The 19,497-nt window shown below is 38.4% G+C and overlaps 1 protein-coding gene across 1 annotated transcript in view; it reads left to right on the top strand.

The window, feature by feature from the left end:
• Nucleotides 1-19,497, top strand: part of RAB38 (RAB38, member RAS oncogene family) — a 65,416-nt gene that overhangs the window by 12,439 nt on the left and 33,480 nt on the right. The window contains exon 2 of the mRNA XM_008071633.1: nucleotides 9,997-10,277. Coding sequence (XP_008069824.1) covers nucleotides 9,997-10,277 — 281 coding nt within the window. The remainder of the gene's footprint in view (nucleotides 1-9,996; nucleotides 10,278-19,497) is intronic.

Genomic DNA, 19,497 nt, shown 5'->3' with positions numbered 1-19,497 from the left:
ATATATGAACTGCCTTAAATATGAATTCAGAATTTATTGAGAATATTTTTGAAATTTATTTTAAAAGTAGATTGCTATAGTCTATCCACCTTTCCTTCTATAAAGCTATTAGTTATGAACACTTAAAAAAAGTAGTATTTACTTCTTATGCCATCTTATTCTCTTATTCACTTTGCTTAATTCAATATATTTTATCTAGCTTTATCTTCCTGTTTAATAGAGGCAAAAAGTTGCCTGTAAGAAAGGACAACCAGCAGTAAAATGAAAGGAGAACTATTGTTTATGGGGGAACTAAAGAAATTGTGAAAAGAGCTTGGGTTCTGAATTGTGGACACATATTTTTCAGAGTGGATCTTAAGAATGAGCAGGAGTTCCATGGGCATGGAAAGTAAATGGATCAAAGGTCTTGTTTTATTCAATGTACTCCTTTCTCTGATGTGGTTCCCTCTTGGAAATAAGAAATCAATGCTAATCATTACTGTATTTTGTAAGAGTACTTGTATTACCAGTACCATTGTATTCGGGACCACCATGAGCCTAGACTAAAAGTATCTCAGAGTACGTCTACTGTGGGACACATAGGACACAATAATTGAGTAATTCAACAGAGGACTCAAGGAATCTACAGTGTAACTGGGGACACAGGCTACAGATAAAAAAATAGTACGAGCCTGACCCTGATTGAATGACCACGTGAGTGATAAAGTCAGTGCTGTAGGTATAGGGAGGAGGGCAGTGTGTATGAGTGTAAGGCTAAGCAGTTGTAAATTCTCCAAGATTGGGTTTGGCTGCAACCTTGAAGAATTGGTAGGACTTAGTTAGGTGAAGGATAAGGGAGAGGATATGTTTCAGTGGGAGTGGAGTTGCCATGGAGTGAGAGTGAGTGAAAGTAAGAAGCAGAATTTAACAGAGCCTGGCAAGGTGTAGTTCTGGGCAGGATCTTAATCTTAGTGTGAGGATTAGCCTTTAACTCATAGATCAAGGTGTGCAACCTCAAAAATTCCACAGGAGGCCAGAGGGTAAATTAACTGAACTTTTTTTTTCCCCACCTGGAAAATACTTACTTATTTTTTAAGAGTCTCTCTGAAAAATCTGTTCCCAATTCTGAACCATCCAAACTACCGCTCCTTGTTTCTGTGAAAAATGGGAACAAAACTCCCCAACAACTTTGACTCCTATTTTCTCCCATAAGTTCCATGGACAGCTCTATGCATGTACTGGAACAAGCAGAAGTGTGTTAGAGTATTTTTTTATTTGTTTGTTTTTTGAGTTAGAGTCTCATTCTTGCGGCCCAGGCTGCAGTGCGGTGGCACACTCACGGCCACCACAGCCTCGACCAGCTGAGCTTAACGTGATCCTTCTGTCTCAGCCTTCCAAGTAGCTGGAACTACAGATGCACAGCACCATGCCCAGCTAGTTTTTGTGATTTATTGTAGAGACGAGGTCTCCCAAGTTGCCCAGGCTGGTCTTGAACTCCTGGGATCAGACAATCCTCTCGCTTCTGCCTCCCAAAGTGCTGGATTACAGGCTGAGCCACTATGCCCGGTCATGTTAGAGTATTTTGATGCAAAGAAGCAAACAGGATCCCAGGTAATTGTTAGCCAACTCTGTACAATAAGAAAAAAATGGATCAATATCAACAATTTCTTTAAAAGTAAAATTATATATATTTCACTGAATTTTAAATATTTTGTTAGGATTATTTTTATAAAATTGCTAAAATATATACAATTAAATTTAAAGCAACGTTTTTTGGCACATGATGATGTGAAAGGAACAGCATGTCAGAAATTTGGTTTTAGTCAGACCACATGAATGAACTCCTGACCATTATTTATATAATGTGGAGACCCTCTATTTCTAAATGTTCTGAATGTTCGAGGTATCCCAATTTCTGTCTACTTATGAGACATCTTCCAACTTATAACTCTTGGGGAATAGTTTAAATTGTTTTAAATCCCATATGGATCACAGGATGTTAGCAGCCCAAACTCTAGTTTGTGGTGTCTTTTATAGGCGATAGTGAATCCCGACATATTTTCTTAGGAAGGTGATTCGGCTATAGAAGAAGACTGTGGAGAAGGGTATGACAATTAAAGAACAAGCTAAATCTCCAGCACTGACATCCCGCTGGAACTTCAGAATCATGTTTCTCACTGCCTATTCAACATATATGCCTGACAGATATCTCAAACTTAACAAGTCTGAATCCAGCAAACCTGTGCCTCTCGAAGTCTTCTTCACCTCCACTAATGGTAACTTCATATTTTCTCTTCTTCAGGAGTCATGTTTGAATCAGCTCATACTCAGAATCCTATCTATTATCTCTATTTCCAATATATACCAAATGCAACCAATCTTTACTATCTTCATCATGACTGCTTTGATCCAGATCATTATCTCTTGTCTGGATTGTTGCAATTACTTCCTAATGAGTCTCCCCACTTCCCACCTTGACTCCCATAAGCTATTTCTCAATGCAGCAGCCATAGTTAACCATTTACTCCTGTCAGTTTATGTTTCTTATCTGCTCACAATCCTTCAGTGCTTTTCTCTCTCACTCTGAATTAGAGTCAACATCCGTATAATGGCTTGAAACTTTCCACAGTCTGGACCCTGTGATCTCCCTGCTTCATCTCACATTTCTGGACCCTTGCTCAGTTGTCTCCAACCATTCTCATCTCCTTGCTGTTCTCTGAACACTTATGAGACACATTTGTGCCCCAGGATCTTTGCACTTGCTCTTCCCTTTGTCTAAAACCCCCTTCTCCAAAATAACTATGGAACTTCTTTACCTCTTTTTGGTCCTTACTCAAATGGTGTCTTCTCAGTGAGGCCTTTACCATTCAACATGTTTAACTCTGCCACTGCCTCTTTTCTTCTAACCTGCATTATTTGTCTCTATAACACTTTTCACCAGACAATATAGTATTATTATATTGTACTGTTTTGTTTACTGTTCATCTTTTTTCACTAGAACGTAGTCATCCTGAAGGCAAGGATTTTTTTTCTAGTTGCTAGGACTGTTCCTGGAAAATTATAAGCATTAAAAACTTTTTGTTAAATGAATGATATGAGATGAAGTGAACTATCCTAACTAGAGTGATTTCAGTAGGCATGGAAAGAAAGGGATGAATACAACAGACATAGCAGAAAACTATTTTTTAAAAATTATAAAGGTGTGGGGTACAATTCAGGGTTATGTATACAAACATTGACTATGCGGGTACCCTTGTTGATGAGGTATGCCCCTCTCTCCCTTATCAGTTTCCTCAGCTACCAATCCCACCCCCCTCCCCTGACAGTTTTCCACTACTGTCAATTCCTTTCTTTTAGTATTATAATCGTTCAAGGTCCACTTATGAGTGAGAATATATGGTACTCTGTTCTTTGTTTCTGTGATAGATCACTGAGTATGATTGACTCCAAATCCATCCTAGTTGCTGGGAAGTCCATATGTTTGTCTTTCTTTATGGCTGCATAATATTCCATTGTGTATATTAAAAACATAGTAAGCCTGCAAGTGTCTACTTAAAGAGGGGTAAGGAATTAAAGTCCTCACTCAGCATGGAGACCTTATTGAACACTCATTATGTACAGAGTAAGCAGTGCTTGTCACAGGGGCTGCAGAAATGGTGTTGGCGATGGGGCACATTGTAATTTTGTAGGATAATATTGCACGAGATGAGTTCTAGGATATACACCTAGGTAACTTGGAAAAATGGTGACTAATTGACATGTTTCTGCCCTACTGGTTTGGTGAGGCAAACAAGTGAAGATAAAAGATGAAAGAGTTTCAGAACCACTGCCAGAATGTCAGATGAACTCTCAGAAACTGTAAGTAACCTCTCTCCCTGGAATGTCAGCCTGATTGTGATCCCAGTTTGTGTGTTTCTCCTGAGCTTTCAAAACCAGCTTAGGCCATTATTATTTCAGACCATCACAATAATTATTTATTTTGATTTTTTTCCAGATCATTGTGCAAGGTCTGTATTTACTGTTGGTTTTATATTTATTTCCTGCTTTTTACACTATTACTCCCTAGAAATACAAAGTATATTTTGTGGCACTGTTAGATCTATTGATTGTACCATGACCCCCAAGCTTGTATTATTTGCAATGAAGTACGTTGATTTTAAGGGATTATTTCTTAAGAAGATGAGAACGATTATGAAAGCATTACATTCTAGCCTGAAACTTGTTGCAGCAGGTATGCACATAGCCCTGTTGGAATAATGTTAATTTTCTCCTCCAATGAACAATTACTGATTATTTACTGAAAATGAGAGTTGAGTAAGAGTAAGTGCATCAGTATGCAGCATGAATTCACAAACACATGATAATTTTTTTTTTCAAGGAAGAAGGAACCTTCATTTCAATTTATTTCCACCATAGCATCTTAAGCCCTTTCTGTATCCAAAAGGTGAAGAAATAGCCCTCAGGTTTTACAACATCAAAACATGATCAGCTGTTCGCTGTAATCCTAGCACTCTGGGAGGCCTGAGCTCAGGGGTTCAAGACCAGCCTGAGCAACTTGGTGAGAACTCATCTCTACAATAAATAAAAAAATAAGTCGGGTGTGGTGGTGCATGCCTGTAGTTCCAGCTATTTGGAAGACTGAGGTGGAAGGATCACCTGAGCCCAGCAGGTCGAGGCTGCAGTGGCTGTAAGTTGCCCCTGCGCTCCAGTCTGGGCTACAGAGTGAGACTCCAACTCAAAACAAGCAAACACACAAACAAAAAAACACAATCAACCTGCTCTCCAGGATTTTCAGTGTCATGGTGGAGACTGAAGCATGAGTACACACCATGATACAAGTTAACTGTGTAGGATAAAGGAAATGCTGTGGTGTGATGAAGAAGATAATCACCAGTTTCAACTGTCAGGACAGGGAAGGTGCACAAATATGGTGAGATTTCAGGGTAAAATTGAAGGTTGCATAGGATTTCATTAACCAGAGTGAGAGTTGAGATGATGGAGTGGAGAACATTGAGGCTTTGGGAAAGTGGTTGTAGTCAAAAGATACACAACCTTAAGTGACCTATTTATGACCGTGTTTTTCTTGGGCGTGTAAGAGTCATTGAATAGCTAGAACAACAGAATGTAATGGCAGGCTTTACCTTTTGAAAGTGGATTCTAATAGAAATAGTGATTTTTAAGAGTAGGCCATACATAGAACCAACCTGACTGCCCATCAAATGTGGACTGGAAAAGAAAATGTAGTACATATATGTGATGGAGTATCATGCAGCCATAAAGAAGAACAAAATCATGGAATTTGCAGCAAATTGGATGGTGTTGGAGACCTTCGTACTTAGTGATCTAACACAAAAACAACTGAATGCCACATGTTCTCAATCATAAGTAGCACCTGAACATTAATCACATTAGCATAAGGGAGGGATTGGTAGTCAATGGACACTGCCAGGGTGGGAGAGAGAGGAGGCATGCAGTATCACAAAGGGTACCTGGTCCTAAACCCGGGGAAGTTAGGGTCAGTTAGAAGTCCAAACTTCACCTGCACAAAGCCTGCTTGTGTAACTAATCCTGACTTTTACCCCACATATCTATAATAATAAATGTAAAAAAAAAAAAAAGAGTAGGTTATGCACTACTTTTAGGGATACTTAAATGTCACCTAGGCAATACTTAAAAATATAGATTCCTGGGCCCTACACAAACCCAACACAAGAAGAATCTCTGAGGAGTGTGGCCCAGGGATAGGTATTCTGTAAATACCTCGGGTGGTTTCTTGTGCTGCCAGAATGGCAACTGATGACCTGTTCTTACATTTATATTTGTATTTTTGATGAGGAGTGATGAGAGCTTGGATGCTGCGAGTCCAGTTAGGCAGCTGTTAGGGGTGCCTGTGAGGAGCAGTGAGGGGCAGAGCTGGAGGGCGAAGAAAGGGGATAGTAGGGGATGCAGGGCGAAGAAAGGGGATAGTAGCAGAGAGCCACTTCTGAAGCAGACATGTTGGATGGATCCTGGAGCCTCTTTGAATGCTAGAGCCCCTTGGGATGAGGGACTGAGGAAGAAGTTGGAAGATGACTTGAGGTGAAAATGTAATTAAGCACATGCTATGGCTGTGATGCCTCTGTGTATTTTTGGCTGAGTCTGTGGCACCAAAGGGCTCATTTCAGGCTGTTGGTTCAGAAGGCCTGGGTTTGACTTAATCTAAGGGCTGAAGGGCAGGAAAGGGCCTTAGAGATCAGCCACACTAGCTTCATTTGATTAAAAAAACTGAGTCTCAGGGAGAATAGTACATTTGTCTATGGCTGCTCTGGGAACCTGCAATTAATATTAAGACTCATGTCTTCTGACCCTTCAAGTCAGCGCCTTTTGTCATGAGGTTATTCAAGTTGCTCCTGCAGCTATTGCATACTTTTGTGATCTGGTTCATTGTTTTGTCATTTAACATCCCTCCTAGCTACAGCTGAATTATGAGCTGTATCTACACTGCTATGAACTGTGTGTTTAGAAACTAAGAGAAATGGGGACCTGTGTGGTAAATTGGATCATTTTTAGTGTAGTTATCTAGTATGATGCTCCTTAGAAGTTCCTCATAGGGGAAAAAAAAACTATGTATTTACAGGACAAAGCATAGAACTTGGGCCATATTCACTATTCCAAATAAGTGTTTGAATGAGTGCTCTAAAGCCAAAGGCAGTGTTTGAATTATAAGCATTTTTTCTAAGTAAATTTACCTATGATAGATTCACTAGGTCTCTACTTTGCCTATAAGTAGGCACTCACTAAGTCACATGGTTCTCATTCTTTTGATAAGAAACAGCAAACAGGGCTGTCAGCTGATAAAGGAAGGAAACAATGTGAGTGTTAGAAATGCTCTGATCTGAATGTGACCCCTTGTTGGAACGCCAAACATAAAAACTTTCCAAGTGGGCTGGCCCAGTGACCTAATATATACAAACGTCTTTTCTTTCTAGAAACAAACTGTCTTCTTCTTGTTTCTGATCTGACATACACAAACTCACAAACACACATGCACATACACACACACAGACACACACACACACACACACACACACACACACACACACACACACACACACATTTTCCTTTTTCAACCCCTATGGAGGTATAAGTCTATATGTTGCTTATAGCATGTTCTTAAAATGACCCTTTGTCATATATTTGAAGTATAAAATATTTGTTCTTGAGATCTGCCTTACTCTACTATGCAGACCTCTGGACAAGCAGATTACTGAATAACCCATGACTTTGCTCTTCATCTGATTAGGTCTCTAAAAGAGATCATAAGACATCCTTAAACAGCCTAGAGGCCTTGGTTGTTCTGAGTGATAACAGAGGGCTTTTTTCCCCTATCTTCCTGAAATGTCATGGCCACCCAGAGCAGTATCAAAGGAGATCACTGTTTGCATCAGGCATTAAAAAATAAGAAAAGAAATTTAAAACTCATTAGGGAAAAAATGAAAGTTCATCTATGGGTTATGTGTCATATGAAGAGTAATTTACCCTCCTCTTTCATTGACTAGACAACTGTGGGAATTTTTTAAAATAATGCTTCTGTAACTCAACCCATGTAAGAAATGTTTTAGGATTGTCATGTGCTGGCCCTGACAAAGTGCTACTTGCTTGGACACACAGGCTCACACTCTGCAGCCAAAGCCCTTGACTTCCATTCATTTTCACTAAAACAATATCAATATGAATAAAATGATCTGCAAAATAGCTTGTTAACTTGAGCTAAAACTCACCATCACAAAACTTTGAGCTCAAAATTAAGTGGAAAGTATTATTAAAATTATGTTGATCTGTATTTTCTTAGATACATCCCAATTTCAACATTTTGCTCTTTCTAAGAGCAGTTGACTTGCTAAATAGACACTAACTTTGTTTCGATTTATATAACTTTATAAGACCCTTAACATAAATAAATTCCCAAATCAGAATATAAAACCTTTGTCTGGTCACATACTTCTGGGGTTTGGGGTTCAGAAAATATAAGCCTAGTCTTCATTAGTTCTTGTGTTCAGTAACCACTAGCAGATGGCATTAGAAGTAATAGGATTTTGCTCATATTTGGTACTTAGCTAAAATACTTGTATCTTTTTGGTCATATACCCTGATCTGGAACTCTGATTTCAGTACTTATACCATATTGTCTTTCATATTTTTGTAATATGCTGTAAAAACAGAGGGAAACTCAAGTAGTGACTAGTTCTGAGGTACTGTGCTTGGTGCTTTACTTATGTTACTTTCATCCACACAACAGCCCTGTGCGGTACATATTATTATTGCCATTTTTTAGATGAAGAAGGCTAAACTTAGAGTGTTTAAGAAATTTGCCAATATTCACTTAGAAAATTAAGTACCAGAGCAAAGCTGATTCCAGCTTCTCCTGACTAATTTCAAAATCAATCCTCATCCTTTAAAAAAAATTTTTTTTCCCTATGTCAGAGGACTTTCCTTATGCAACAGATTGTAGACCACTTTAAGGTTAGAGACCATCCAGTTTATTACTGTACAAGAGGGGACCCAAAAAACCCGGAATTTATTTATAAAAAATTGAATATTTATTCTTACCTATTTAAACATCAGTTACCTTCCAAGTATTATCCGTTTGATGCTATATACTTGTCAACACACTTTTTCCACTACTCAAAATCATTTTAGAACTCATCAATTTTAATGCCTTTTAGTGCTTCTGCCATTTTCTGTTTCACCTCTTCCACATCAGCAAAACGTTTCCCTTTGAGGACTTTTTCCATCTGGGGAAACAAAAATAAGTTGTTCGGTGTGAGATTGGGTGAATAGGGAGGTGGACAAAAACTGCTGAACACTCAGCGTGGTATGAGCAGGTGTGATTGTAAATCACCCATCATGAAATGGGCAAATGCCTTGAAAGAATCTCCAAGACCAAACAAAATTCACTGAAGTCGAGTGCAGCTTCTCACAACAATGCTAGCTGATACACTGATGCCGATGGGTTTCTAGAACACTGGTTCTACCAAGGAGAACCCATACCACAAGGAACCCACACTACAAATATAATTCTGTTTTGGGAGATGTCCTCTCATATTCTGAGCATGAGATCCAGAGACTGGCATAAATATAGTAGATGTTCAATAAATATTTGTTCAATTGGATTGAATGGGATGCTGTTGGTACATAAACTCGCAGGAAAGATAATACGGATCTATAATTTAAGAACAGAATATTCAACATGGGTAGTTTACTGTTGGTTCTGGATTCAAATTGATCAGGTTTGAATTACAGTTTCTCAAGCTTGCCATCTATATAATTTGAGCATATTCCTTGGACTCTCAAAGTCTCAATTTTCCCACTTCAAAATGGGGGGATAATAGTTGTAACATACAGTGAGTGCTATCTACTGTTATTACCTTTAATTGGACTAGACTGTGGATGCTTTTTTAACATACCACATAATTTAGTTATTTATTATCATTGTTTATAATCTTTCTTCTCACTAAAATGTAAGCTTTATGTTAGCAGGGATTTTCATATTGTAAGCATTCTATTTGAGGTGTTTAAAACAGTGTTGCCCAATAGAACATTCTATGATGACAGAAATGTTCTATTTTGGCATAATGTAATATTGTGCCCACTGGTCACATGTGGTTATTGAACACTTGAAATGTAGCTAGCTAGTATAACAAGAATAATTGAATTATAAGTTCTATTTAGTTTTAGTTAATTTAAATTTAAATACCCATACATGGTTACCATATTTGCATAGTTCTAGAACATTACGTGCTACACTGAAGTTTCTTAATACATGTTTGTTAAATGAGTGAATTTTATTCTGCACTCAAAGATAAAGAACAAAATGCATGACTGCATATTTAGTTCATTCTTTAAAGTTAAGCAGTGAATCTCTGAGTAATACATCTGAGTAGTGACCTACTCATGCTGGAGGCCTCATGGAGTTCTAAAATGATTCAGTTTACAATTGAAATACATTTTTGATTTTTTGTTTATTTTTGGTGACAGGTCAAGAAAGATTTGGAAACATGACAAGGGTTTATTACCGAGAAGCTATGGGTGCCTTTATTGTCTTCGATGTCACCAGGCCAGCTACATTTGAAGCAGTGGCAAAGTGGAAAAGTGATTTGGACTCCAAGCTAAGTCTCCCCAATGGCAAACCAGTTTCAGTGGTTTTGTTGGCCAACAAATGTGACCAAGGGAAGGATGTGCTCATAAACAATGGCCTCAAGATGGACCAGTTCTGCAAGGAGCATGGTTTCGTAGGATGGTTTGAAACATCAGCAAAGGTAATGTGACATTATAGTATAAGTTGATTATAGGCAAGATTCACAAAGAAAATGGTGTATAATAATCATCATCATAATATGTGTTTGTGTAGTGATTTATAGTTGCCAAACTGCTTTAAGCTCTTTTTCATATCAAGACAATGAATAGGTAAGACAGGAATTATTATCCACAATTTAAGATGATTGTGGTAGAGGGAGCAAAATATCTTTTACATGGTTGCAGTGATAATAGCTGATAACTACATTTGTTTTTTGAGATTTTCTGTGCATTTTCTTATTTAGCCTCACAACACACAACCCTATTAGGTAAGTATGATTTTATAGTGCATATAGAAAATGAAAAAATGCAACTCACACTTAGTGTCACTGCCTTCTTTATATATTAATCAATTTACACAGTCAACATGTAATACATTCACCTGTATGTCGGGAATTGTGCTCTGTGCTAGAAATGAAAAGATGGTAAAAGCACAGTGCTGTGCTAGTTGTTTGGATTCAGCTGTGATTAAGATAGGCATTGTGCCTGTACTTATAGGGTTTGCACTTAAGCCTTACTGTGAACATTTGTGTCCATCAGTAAAGAATGGTTTGAATATATAACTTGAATCATTATCATTCCAATAGCCCAAGGAGAATCCTATAGTGAGTTTTATGCTGGAGAGCAGAACAATCCAATTTTCCCTGGAGACTGTGGCAAGATGGATTGTAGGATGACGAACCCAGAGATGGTGGTGTGGTAGTTACCCTGTTCCTATGGGAATATGATGAGACCTTAAATCAGAGTAGTGGTTGTAGAGGCTAGAAAGAAAACCCAGATTTGAGTGTACCACTGAAGTATACAAATTAGTATCATGAAGCACCTACTTGAATTGAGAGCTGGTGGAGAAAGGAAGAGGGTAATGATACCACTTTTTCTGTCACAGTGAAATGTTCTTTTGTTTCAATCATTCATGAAGAGCCTCAATGCCTGCCTTCTTGCTCTGCTGTCACTAAGCTGCCTTTATATTTGGAAAGTTATTATTCCTCAGTTCCTGTGGCTCTTGTTTTCCTTCTGAGATCAGTGCACCAATGTACCTTCTCCCATCTTTCTTTTTAAAATTCCTACTCCCCCTAGTTCTTATGATTCTTCCTTTGGCTCAGGATACAGTCCATATCACTTTTTTACTTCTTGGCTGTCATTGAGCCTCTTTGGTGTGTGTTTTGAAGGTTTTATTGCTATAAAATGAGAAAAGTACAGCACAATCCACAGGTACGATTAAGTTACAGAAATTTAACAAATAAGACATCTTTTTATAATCCATGGATGTTAACCTGGATTTTTTTTTCCAAAATGTGGATGAATTCACCATTCTCCTTTTCTTTTATTCCTATGCTCATTTTCACTCCATAGCTCCTGCATATTTCTTCACATTTACTTCTTTCAGAAATAATCAGTCTGCAGTCCAGAAGTCTCCAGGCACAAGGAAGAAGGTGTGGGATTTTTGAGAATTCCTTTGTTCAGTTGATTATATTACATTGTAAGGGCAAGCTGGATGGGATGGCCTATATTTATAGGGGAGAAAAAGTCTTACATTATTCATTTCTTCATTCAACAAATATTATTGAATAACTGTTATATGCCATGCAAATGTTCTAGGCATTGGCAATACAGAAACTTATAAAACAGATAAAATTTTGCCTTCATGGATAACAACAACAAGACATAAGTAAAATACATAGTGTGTTGGATAGTGATTAAGTGTTAATCAAAAAGAGAAAAGGAAGAGGCATGCTGTGGGTGTTGAAATTACTGGGTGATCAAAGAACCTTCCAAGCATTTTTTTCCCCCCTCCCTCTGACTTTCTTTGCTCAGCCCTACGGTGTCAGACTGTCTGCTTAAGGACATGATGTTCATTACATGGAGGCTTGGCTGACCCACCTGACTTAGATACTGGATTTCTAATCCTCTGAATCCCTGCAAGTGTAAACTTTGAAGAGAAGCTTTGTACAGTGTGGGGAAGGGAGAACATGGAATTTCACAATCTGATACAACCAAGAGAGTACAAGGCTTTATTTTAAAAGGTGGTAGCTACATTCAACATCTCTTTTCCCTTCAGCATACTGGTATTGAGGTTGTCTTTCTAACATCTTAGGGAAAATTGTTTGCCATTGCCAGATATTCAAAGCCAACACCTAGAAGCTCAAGGACAATACTGTAGCACTGACAAGCTGGGATGTCAAATTGCTCAGAAAAGTCTTTTTAAAGATCTCTGATAAAGCTCTGCTAACTTTCTGAGTTTAGTATTACATTTGCAAAACCGAGGCCTAAATCAAACTGTATGCCTGGAGTGGAAATGGCAGCATTTGGGAACAGCTGCCAATTCATTCCTTGATTACATTTGAGATAAGAAAACACATCCCATAGAAATCCTTCTCTTGGAAAGTGAATCCACTAACAGTGAGTCCTCTTGAGTGACATCACAATCAGTCTGGTGATTAAACATCTGATTTCCTTTCTTCCCATCACTGAAACTTCTAATGAGTCAAAGCCCTAAAATTCTGGCTTTGTTTCCATGGGCACATCCGGCAGAAATCCTTCAGGTACAAATCATCAGCTTGGCCATCCCTGCAGCTGAAACCTGCAGGGTGTTAGAGGAGTTTGTCATTGAAACCAGCCTCCACCTTGCCACTGACCCCACTTTATAGGGAAATTTGCCCTCTTGCACTTTAATCTTACAGATTAATTTTCCATGAGAGTTTTCATGCCTAATGCTGTTGCTGAAACAATCATGGTTGCCCTTGGCTAGCTAGTGAATTAAGAGAGAAAATATAAAAATTAAATATATGCTGGAGTTTCTAATTTTTTACATTATCTCTTTCAATATTAAAACCAAGGGAAAGAAAATAAACACAGTATTTTCGAAACCTGGTTTTCTTTGATTTTCAACCTTTGCATTCTTGTTCTGACTTTGCTGTGTTTCCTTGAATTCTACCTGTGGATTTTCTAGGTAATGTATAATTGGGGTGATCACATGTCCCATTTTGCCCCAAACATTCCTTGTTTATACCTCCTGTCCCAGCGTAATTATTAATAACATCCTTATTTCTAGTTTGTAATTTCAATTTACTTGGTCACTTTTTAGATCAGGAACTGAATTCACTTTACATTCTACATCATACCCTAGCACCAATAACAGATATTTAATGTATTCCTGTGTCCATGTTCAGCCTTTATAATATGTTTTAGTCAATTTGTCTCTTTAGAATGAGGGCCCTGCCCTTTTAGTGTATCTCCAAAGTCCAGAGCCCTGTCTCCTGGGCCTATCATTGGTTGACTGAGCCTGGCTACCTGCTGATCAATTTACCTGGTTTGTTTTTGGTACCCATTGCCTGAATCTCTATCAGTGACTGCCTTCAGATTAACTTTCTAATTACACCCACCCACTTTGTAGAGCTGCTGTGAGCATTGAGATAATGTATGTGAGACCTCCCCGATGCATTTTATCTGATCCCACTACACACACACACACACACACACACACACACACACACACTCACTCACACTCTATACCATCTGCCCTCTTTGTATCCAAGCCCCTCTGTTGGTCTTGCTGTGATACACACAACAGCTGTGCTTCGGTGAAAGGATCTGTTTCTGTATCGTAGTCTTTCCAGTCTGCTCCATTCTGCTCTTTTAGTTCCATGGTTCAGGTGTGGCTGTGTTCAGAATTAGGACACGATGAAAACATCAGTGTAGGTGGGAAAGACTAGAGCAACTCGTCTCTATGCAACAGTGGAGATAGAAGTCAAATTCACAGAAAGAATCACAGTGTTCCCTGCTCCTGCTCCCCTCTGCTCTAGCCCTACTCCTCACAGATTTCCTTGCCTGTTTCTATGCTGTTATTTTGACGTTTTGGATCTGCTCTCTCTCCCAGAATATTCTAAGAAAAAGGAGACCCCTGCGAAGAAGTTTCTTATGTTAAATTTTACTCAATTTTTGTCTCCTCCCTGAAGCTAAAGATAAAAATGTTGGTGTGTGGCCTTCTGCTGAGAAAAGGATTGTAACCAATAGTGTATCCAATAAGATGGTATTCCGCTTTTAGGCAGAGGAGTGGATGTTTCACACTGTAGTGGATATTTTTCATGTTCTTTGGCTTTCCAGCGACTGTCAAAACACTTTTGCTGTCCTTGGGGGAGCTTCTAGCCATGGGAGACTCACCTCGCCGGAAAGAACTTTCTTCTTTAGCTTCCTTTGCAGCTAGGCACAGGCAGATGACCCAGATTCAGAAGTGAGCAACTAGATGAAAAAGGCACAATGCAGAATCCATTTTTCTGGGGAGGGTAGTGGCAGAATAGGCCTCCAGCTTTGGGAGAAAGCAGGGCATACAGGGTACTGTGCTTGACAAAGAAACAAGAGTTGTTGTTGGCCAAGGAACAGTTAAATTCAAGTTGAGTTTCATGAAGCTTCAAAGAGCTTAGGTTTTAGTGCTTGATGGTGGCTGGCAGCAGTTCCCTCATCAAGACTGCTTTATGTGGAGTTTGAATTTCTTTCTGGAGGCTTAGGCTGAAGTCTGTTTCTCTAGACTCCTGAATTGGGTCCACAGGCTTCCTAACATCCCTTGAGTAAACTCCCATATTGAAGCAACCAGTATCAAATTCTGTACCTTGTAACTGTGAACCTGGATTAACATACATGATCAAATAAATCTGAGAAAACCAATTGAAACAACTGCTCTCCTTACTGTAAGATTTCTTTGATAGGAGCTTGATAGTCTAATGAGCATCCTGAATCTCCAGTAATACCAATAGCTATATTTCTTGCTCTTAGCTATTTGTTAGCTTTGTGTGAATATTATGTGCATGAATATTTAATCCTTAGCGTGATTCTGTAGAGTAGGCATTGTTATTATATTACTATATTAATGAAAAAATTGTTGAGACATGTGATTCTCCTAAAGCTATATTGTTATTACCTTATTTCTTTGATTCTAACATACACCTTTTATTCCTTTATATGCTAACATGTAAAAATTAAGATGTGCCCTATAATTAGTTTAGATTTCTAAAATGATTATGTGTTTTACAAATAATTTTTTAAAATAATGTTTTAAAAATTTTTTTTTATCTCTTTCAAAAGGGAACTATACCATGCAGCAGTTCTGAAATGTTTTTGACCACGTAGAACACTTAACAGAGCAGTGGGACACATTTAGGAAATGCTAGCTTGAAATTCTTTTGCAAAGGGAATGTTTTCCATGTTTCATTAAGTTCTTAGTTATCATTATTTTTAATTGCTCTTCATGCTGAAAAATATAGCAGTTAAGAAGTGGTTATTTTGTATAATCTGCTTGAAGAGTAGTATCACATATCATTCCTTTCTATAGACTTCCAGAAAATATGCAAGCAGAAAACATAATGCATTTATTCAAACTGGAAATGCATACATACTTGCACTTGTGCATGGGTAGATAGCTCTTCTAATTTAGTTTCAATGGATTGAGTATAGGAAATAATGTTTTAAAATCCACTTATTTTTAGATTGGGTGATAGGCCATCTCTGACAATTCTCATCTTTTAAATGTCAAACTATGAAAATTTTTTTTAGGGTGACTCATGTATTCATTGATCAACACAATTTGTATTGCATTATTTTTGTTTCTGAGTCTGTGCTATGAACAATGTGTTTTAAGCTCTTTCTGTGTTTGGAGAAAGGGACTTTTTTTTCTTCCTTAAATGTCAGAATTCACTATGGAAAACATACATTCCAGGTTTTAGGCAGCAACTTCCAAAGAGTTTAGATGAGGTTACAAAATATGCCTCAATTGATTCAATTAGCCATAGTACATTTAACCCTGTGTTTTTAGCTGATCTGATTAGAGTTGTACTTTGGGACATAAAAGAAAGGGCCTGATCTGAAATCTAAAACCAGAGCAAAGTTGGAAACACAATTTATAGGAAATGATGGTTGTGTTTAATAGTCATGATCATTTCATATAATGATCACCAGTCTACAGTGCAACTATCTGAATCATCACTTCTGACAGATTCTTAATGCCCTACATGAAAAATGGAAATTGTTTCCTGAAGTTAAGAATACTTAAGTGTAAGATTATCAAACTCAAGCTAGTCATCTGCTTTTAGTATAAATTAGTAATAGCATTCTTATTTTATCTTTAGCCAATCAGTTCTGTAAGCTTATGCTTACAATTTACTAGATAATCTGTGACCTAACTAGGATATTGTAGGAGAAAAGAAAGTGATCATTGGAGAATATAGCTATAGCTCAGTTTGTAGGAGACAAGGTGTTGCATATGTCGTTCCATCCTGCATGATTCACATTTTTATTACTTAGAGCCCAGATCCTTTCTGCTTCATACTTGGACAATCATAATAATCTGTCTCCAGTCCTTGCTCATATTAGTCTGTACTGTGTGCTGCTAAAGACTCAACTTGCTCAAGGGATGACTTTGATTTTGTCATTCCCTAGTTCAAGAATCTTCTGTAGTTTCTACTTCTTAATGATTCAAATTTCAACACCTTAGACCAGGCATCAGTAAACACCAACCTGCCCTTGTATTGTAAATAGCGGGATTTTTGGGGGGGAGGGGTTGAGTTGGAATCTCACTCTGTCGCCCAGGCTAGAGTGCAGCGGCCCACTCACAGCCACTGCAACCTCGATCTGCTGCACTCAGGCGATCCTTCCATCTCAGCCTTCCAAGTAACCGGAACTACAGGCACGAGCTACCATGCCCGGCTATTTTTTGTTGTTGTTGTTGATTTATTGTAGAGATGAGGTCTCGCCAAGTTGCCCAGGCTGTTCTTGAACCTGTGGGCTCAGGCAATCCCCTTACCTTGGCCTCTGAAAGTGCTGGGATTACAGACTTGCGCCACTGTGCCTGGCTGTAAATAAAGTTTTATTGCACACAGCCATGCGCACTGGTTTACTTATTATCAACAGTTGCTTATTTGTTACACCTACAGAGTTGAGTAGTTGTGACAGAGGTTGTATGACCTGCACAGCTTCAACTATTTAACATCTGACCCTTTACTCTTCAAAGTTTACCAGTGATGTCTCAGAATAAGAATAGCTTCTCTTTAGCCAGGCACTGTGCTAGTGGCTTTACATACATTAGCTCATCCTCGAAACAATTTAGCAAGTTAGGTACTATTAATTTTCCTGCTTACAGAGAAGGGAATTAAAGTTCCAATTAGAGAATATAGACAACTAGCTAAAGATCTCACAGTTGGTATGTAGTGGAGCTGGGATTTCAAGCCAGATGTGCTAAAAAGTACAGATTAGGTACCTAACCACCACACTGCACTCTACTTTGTGGCCTTTCCTAATCTGACCTTATATAATTACCATTTAGTGAGCAACTGATACATGATAGACCAGGGACTGAGATAGATAGATGAGTGAAGTGTAATCCCTCTAGGAGTTCCAAAAGCTCTAAATCTGATGTGAGATATGCATATGTGTAAATAAGTCTTCCAAGAAATATAACAAAATGAAGAAATTCTCCTGGAATTGTTGGAGTTGAACATCACTTTTCCTCCAGTCATTGCTAGACACCTTCTGTTCCTCATCTCTGTGCTTTTGTCCATGATATTCCTTCTGTAGGGAATGTATAAGACAGTTGATGCTCTTTGTCTATATTTCATTTTTCCCAACAAAGTACATCTCTGAGCGTGAGAGAAGAAAGTTAGAAAAACCCCTGGGTTTAGCAATAAGGAGCCTTCAGAAACCAACTCAGAATTCATGATTATGATACTCTGCCACAGTAAATAATTCTCACTCTTGCTAAGTATAACTTTTGCCTGAGAAATCCCCTAACTCCAACACACTTTTCTAAAGATACCTTTGGAGAGGACTTTAGCTATTCAAGGCACCATGAGCTGGCTATAGAACAGGGGCTAACTTCAGCAGGCAGGATTATCTAGGAATCCCTTGCAATTGTGTGTGGAATATTTTCATGCCTGTTTTTTTGTTTGTTTGTTTGTTTGTTTGTTTATTTATTTTTTTTAGAGAGGGCAATCATTTCTTATATAACCTTCTAAGTATTTCACAGTTAGTATCACTAATTCTTACCACACACTATAAGGCATTGTTACTGCTTTTTATGGAGAAAAGGAGTCTTGGCATAGTTAAGAGACTTGTCCAAAGACATACTTTGTGTCAGTGCAAAATTCAGACTCTTATCTGTCTAGTTAAAGCCCATGCTTTCTATGGTTTGCCAAAATACCTCATCCTCAGTGCTCTTTCTCAGATTTGTAATTCCTGGTTGATTCTAGAGCCTGGGCCCAGCTGAAGAAAGCCTGTTTTTCTGAGGTCACAGGATGCAGTCATTCAGAGAGCTATCCACACTCTCACCTCATCTCTGTAGATAGTGACCATTCATGAGAAGAGAGGACTGAGGTGAACCATATGGGCTGGACCAACATATATACATCTCTTAGCTGGCGCCAGGCATGTGGGTGGGAGAGATGAAGCCTCTTCAGGAAATCTGTAGGGGCCATATGATGCATCAAGGAAGGAGGGGAACACAGACTTGTAAAATCTGTAGAGATTTCCAAAGGCAGAGATGGAAGGGGAGAGATATTCTAGGCAGAAGACATAGCATGTGAAAAGCATGGAGTTGAGAAATAACAGAGTGCTGAAAATGCTAAAGTTCAATGAGGCTGAAGTACAAGGTGGATGGGGAACAGAGAGGGTAAAGCTGTGCAATATGTCAAACCATGTCCCTTGGCAAAACCCTTCAGACTGAGACTCCTTAATAGACTGCAGAAGTCTGAACCAAAAGACTCAATAATTTCTTAGCAATTGTACAATAATCAAAGGACAAACATATGTGGTTTTTCTTAAAAGAAAGATGTCAACTAAATAATAACTCTTACTCAATAAGTGCCCTTTCCTTAGACAATTTGGAAAATTCTAATATAAAGCATGGCACCTGGGGTTTCTGAACCTCAGTACTATTGCATTTGGGGCCAAATAGTTTTTAGCTGGGAGTTGGAGGAGAGAGAGTGTGGGTTTTGCAAGGTAGGATATTTAGTAGCGTCTCTGGCCTCTACCTACCTGATGTTGGTAGCACCCTATACCCTAATCAGCTGTGACAAACAAATATATCTCTAGACATTGTCAAATGTCTCCTGGTGGAAGGAGCAATTTCACTCCCCACTGAGATTACGGTTAAATAATATTGAAAATAATCATTTAAAAAAAGTTTCTTGTGCCCTGTTT

Source organism: Carlito syrichta, unplaced genomic scaffold (assembly GCF_000164805.1).
Source record: "Carlito syrichta isolate Samal-C Ts95f unplaced genomic scaffold, Tarsius_syrichta-2.0.1 Scaffold113530, whole genome shotgun sequence".
In the NCBI taxonomy this organism is placed as follows: Eukaryota; Metazoa; Chordata; class Mammalia; order Primates; family Tarsiidae; genus Carlito; species Carlito syrichta.
This window is presented reverse-complemented; position numbering and strand designations above follow the sequence as displayed.